The sequence below is a fragment of the Macrobrachium nipponense genome, chromosome 28 (assembly GCF_015104395.2).
Source record: "Macrobrachium nipponense isolate FS-2020 chromosome 28, ASM1510439v2, whole genome shotgun sequence".
NCBI lineage: Eukaryota > Metazoa > Arthropoda > Malacostraca > Decapoda > Palaemonidae > Macrobrachium > Macrobrachium nipponense.
Window position 1 is genome coordinate 58,671,105 of NC_087217.1, and position 5,378 is coordinate 58,676,482.

The 5,378-nt window shown below is 41.3% G+C and overlaps 1 protein-coding gene across 1 annotated transcript; it reads left to right on the plus strand.

Moving 5' to 3' along the window:
- Nucleotides 1-2,697: 2,697 nt before the first annotated feature.
- On the plus strand, nt 2,698-4,575 carry LOC135201206 (trichohyalin-like). Its single transcript, XM_064230083.1, has one exon. It carries the CDS (start codon nt 2,698-2,700, stop codon nt 4,573-4,575), a length of 1,878 nt encoding a protein of 625 aa, XP_064086153.1.
- The last annotated feature ends 803 nt before the right edge of the window (nt 4,576-5,378 follow it).

Genomic DNA, 5,378 nt, shown 5'->3' on the forward strand with positions numbered 1-5,378 from the left:
CATGCTGGGATTGTCTTCTCCAATCCCGCCATATTAGCAACTTGTAAATACTTCTGACAGCATGTTTATGTTGCCAAGTAAAGTCAGTTCAGATATGCCTGCGCAGTTATAACTGCACAGTCGACCTGTGCAGTTATAACTGAACATTACTGTGGACAACCTGCAGTTTTTCTGGCCTGCTCAGCCTGCCTGAATAAATAGCTCATCTCAATCGATGAGCATCAGGCCAGATGGATGCGCATGCGCACTGTAATGTTAATACGATGGAGGAAACTTTTCTCTTTTTTTTTTGCTCAGTTCGCTGTCTGTCCGCGGAAAGATAGCATGTACCAATCAAGAACACCGAGTTGGGTTTTATTGAATTGAAAAGTGCTAAGGCCTGTCCACAATAGGAAACACTGTTTGCGACCAATGTTTGCAAACAGTTTGCAACCAATATATCCTCTCCAGACCTCAGTTGTCGACAGGATGCTTGACGGTGCAATTGCAATAGCCCCAGTATTTATTTGGCTATTTTAATGCACTCGAGGAGGGATAAGAGAAGGAAATAAAGAGATCGTGAGGAAGTCTTTAGAAAAAGGAGCCTGTCATGCTGACTTACTTCTGGCGGAATTTAAAATAGATACATATATACATAGTACATATATACAGTATATACATCTATTATATATTCTATATATATATATATATATATATATATAATATATATATATATATGTATATACATATATATATATATAATATATATATATATATATATTGTATATATATATATATATATATATATGGATATATATATATATATATATATATATATATATATATATATATCCATATATATATATATATATATATATATAAAATATATATACTATATATATTGTACATGTTTATATAATACATTATACATATGTATATTTACTTATACACAGAAACACTAAATGCTTTCCATTCGGGATGGGAAAGAAAGTGTTTGCAAACAATGTTTCCTAGTGTGGACAGGCCTTAAAATAACTAAACTGATGTTTTATTGGATTTACTTGTGTTTTTAATAGCTGATACGGATGTCAAATAAAATATATTTATCATTTTTCTACAGGAAAAACAATTCTGTACAATCAAGGCTGAAAGCGGCAACAGCAACATTCCTGAATTTCTTGTAGATTTCATTGAAACCTTCTAAATAAATGAAACTACGCTTTGGCAAGTCAAATCCAAGGGCTATCATAACAGATTAAGCCTATCTATGTATGTTTCTTTGTGGTTATAAATCATATATGCAAGTGAAGTTTTCAGTGAGAATAAATAGAACGATTACGAACTTAAATTATCTTCTAAGGAATTTCGTTTTCATAACATATTCAATAATCAGTATGAAAGTCCGTGCGATCAAATTTAAACTCTTAACAAATTCATATAAGATTTTTTCTACCACTCTCACTGGACATCTTATTTGTTAATGATTTTTTTTTTTTTTATGAAGTCGGACTGTGCAGGCATAACTGGACGTTAGTGGAGGGATTTCGTTTCGTTCCGTCGGGGATTTATTCATTCATTCATTCTTTCTTTCTTTCTTTCTTTCTTTCTTTCTTTTCTCTTCTTTCTTCATTTTCATTTCTTTCTTTCTTTCCTTCCTTCCTTCCTTCCTTACTTCCTCGGAGACAGAGACGATGAAGACGGAACCTCTCTCTGTCTCCAAGGGAAGGATTCCCGACAGAACGGATCGAAGCTCGGCGTCCCGATTAAAAAACCAACCTTAGCTCAACCACCTTACTTGGTCACGATTAAAAATCATGTTGACAAAGTGTTTAAAACTTGTTAAAATGGCTGTATCAATTACAGGATTACCCTTGTGGTTTGGATGCGGGACTGGAGGAGACGACAATCCCAGCATGGCTAATATTCTTTATAATAAATTGTCCCAGTTCCTCGGAACATGTCTGGGATTGAAACTCTGGATAAGAAGGTTACATCGGACCATCACAGGAAATTCATGAGACCGGAAATAGCTGGCCTAAGGCAAATTTGGAAGGCTCAAGTGAGCGGAATTCCGTCATGAGCCGCCGCAGACGTGAGGAAGACGAAGATATTGAATTCTTGGAAATTTTGGGAAAGATGATCAACGTACCACACACGACCGAGTTCCCCGAACCCTCATTGCTCAAGGATTTCAAGAGGAATCATATCCATGAAATGTTCCTCGGGATGAAGAGGAGGACAGAGAGGCTGGAGAGGGAAAACAGTGCTCTCAGAAGGATGCAAGAGGACAATGACCGGCACCAGAGGACGACCGTTCAGCGCGAGAAGAGGATGAGAAGTCTACAGAAGAAGTCGCTGCTTTGGCGGCCGACAATATAAAAAACCAAAAGAGAAATGGAACAGAGACTTCGACTTCTCTTAGAAGAAAGGAATCATCTCCAGAGTGAAAATCTGGTTAAGGAGACGATGATTGATCGTCTCGAAAACGAGAAAAGAGAAGATATTAATAAAATAATCTCTTTGGAAAACCATCTGGAAACCGTGAAGAAGCAAATGAACGCCCTGACGATATCTTTGCAAGAAAAAGAGAGAAACGTCAGGGAAAAAAGGCCAAGAAGCCAATAACAGAAAACTGAAGACAGAAAACGCCAGGCTCGAAACGGAACGAAATACGAGTGAGAGAGAAAATGATGTGGGGAGAAAAAAGTTGACGAGGCGATGAAGGAAATACTGACATTAAGAGAGAGGCAAGAGCAACTTTTGGAGTTGTTACTCGAGGAAGAGAGAACGAGTGAAGAAATGGCAAACGCAGTGTTAAGTCTCTATCAGATAATGAGCACCGAGGACTCCCCAATTGAGCCGAGCGACATTAAGTTAAAAAGTGAAGGAGTTCAGGAAGTATTTCTCAATGAAGGACAAGAATGTTCAAACGCAGATGTGATAACAGAGGAACTAGGGGAGTTACTTGAAGCACTAGAGGAGATGCTCAAGGGAGAAATAGAAATGGCAATTGAGGAACAGAGAGATGACATGGTCCTTATGGTTTTACATGATATACTCGAGGATAAAGAGGAGCCACCACCTCAATATAAGGAGATACTCGAGATTGTACACGAGGAAACAAAGATGGCACCTGAAGATTTAGAGGAATTACTTGACGGATTACTTGACGGAACAAAAGAGGTGCTACGGAAAGAAATAAATATGCCTAGAGAGAGTTTAGAAGAGATAGTTGAGGATATAGAGGAGATACTTCTGGAGCACATAAAGGAGAGTGTTAAGGAGATGATGGCTGAAAGGCAGACAAAAAGAAAATGGGGAAAAAAGTTATGGAAATCACTAATTCGGAAGAACAGGCAGAGAAAGGGCAGAAGGAGGGCTGAAAAAGAGCTAAGGAAACAGAAATTAAGGCCTGAACGGCAAGAAGAGTTGAAGACTCAAATGGTTAATAAGGGGACAATGACTGACCGTCTCGAACACGAGAAAAAAGAAGATATTAATAAAATAATCTCTTTGGAAAACCATCTGGAAGCCATGAAGCAGCAAATGAATGCTCTGATGATATCTTTGCAAGAAAAAGAGAGAAACGTCAGAGAAAAGGAAGACGCAATTAACGAACTGAAGACAGAAAACGCCAGGCTCGAAAAGGAACGAAATACATGTGAGAGAGAAAAAGATGAGGGGAGGAAAAAAATTGAGGAGGCGATGAAGGAAATATTGACATTACAAGAGAGGCAAGAGCAACTTTTGGAGCTGTTAGTGGAGGAAGAAAAAAGGAGTGAAGAAATGCTAAGTGCAGTGCTAAGTCTTTATCAGAAAATGAGCACCAATGAATCTCAAATTGAGCCCAGCGATCGGCGCCCAAGGACAGAGGATTCGGGAACACGACAGAGGGCCAACTCCCCTCCACTGCACGAAAGCAATGAAAATGGCTGGATATGTATGGAGGACTGTGAATACTCTGTAGTATGTTACGAAAAAGACGATCCATCCAGCCAAAGTCATTCTTCAAGAGCAGACTGTGAATTCCACAGTGTGTGTCGATATTCGTGGCCCATGAGAGATTCGGGAGAAACGACTGTAAATGAGTGCGACAGCAACTTAAAAAGTGAAGCTAACGACGACCTTATGTCAGAAGTTAAGGAAGTACTTCTCAATGAAGGACAAGAACGTTTAAATGCAGAAGTGATAACAGAGGAAGACATAGGGGAGATACTTGAAGCACTAGAGGAGATACTCAAGGAAAAAATAGAAATGGCAATTGAGGAAGAGAGAGGTGACATGTGCCGTATGGTTTTACATGATATACTCGAGGATAAAAAGGAGACACCACCAGAATATATGGAGATCCTTGAGATTGTACACGAAGAAACAAAGATGGCACCTGAGGATTTTAAGGAATTGCTTGACGGATTACTTGACGGAACAAAAGAGATGCTAAGGAAAGAAATAAATATGCCTAGAGAGAGTTTAGAAGAGATATTCGACGATATAGAGGAGATACTTCTGGAGGAGATAAAGGAGAGTGTTAAGGAGATTATGGGGAAAAAAGTTTTGGAAATCACTAATTCGGAAGAACAGGAAGAGAAATGGTAGTAGGAGGGGTGAAAAAGAGCTAAGTAAAGAGAAAGTAAGGCCTTAAGAGCAGGATGAGGTGAAGGCAAAAAAAGAAAATGATTAGGGAGAATAGAAATCATTTGTAAAGCAAAGCTGTAACCACCACCTTGGCTGGTGCTGGAACCGGAGACGAGTAGGTGGCGGGCTCAAGGACGACCGAACTGAGGAACGGCTGGTGGTTTGGGGGGACCACCAGACGTTCGCTGGAACAGGACGATGGAAGGTTTACGGGCGTGAGTAGGACCGAGCACAGGAACGGCTGGTGGTTTGGGGGAACCACCAGACGTTCGCTGGAACAGGACGATGCAAGGTTTGCGGGCGTAAGTAGGACCGAGCACAGGAACAGCTGGTGGTTTGGGGGGACCACCAGACGTTCGCTGAAACAGGACGATGCAGGTTTACGGGCGTGAGGAGACCGGGACACAGGAACGGTGGTGGTTTGGGGGAACCTCCAGACGGTTCGCTTGGAAACAGGACAATGGCAAAGGTGACGGGCGGAGGAGGGACCGAGACAGGAACGGCCTGTGGTTTGGGGGAACCACCAGACGTTCGCTGGAAACAGGAACGATGCAAGTTTTTACCGGGGCGTGAGAGGACCGAGCACAGGAACGGCTGGTGGTTTGGGGGACCACCAGTACGTTCGCTGGAACAGGACGATGCATGTTTACGGGCGTGAGTAGTAGCCGAGGCACAGGAACGGCTGGTGGTTTGGGGAACCACCAGACGTTCGCTGGAACAGGACGATGCAGAGGTGTTTACGGGCGTGAGGAGGACCGAGCATT

Bases quoted from the DNA above. Each gene is read 5' to 3' on its own strand.
- LOC135201206 (XM_064230083.1), top strand. From the start codon at position 2,698: ATGAAGGAAATACTGACATTAAGAGAGAGGCAAGAGCAACTTTTGGAG.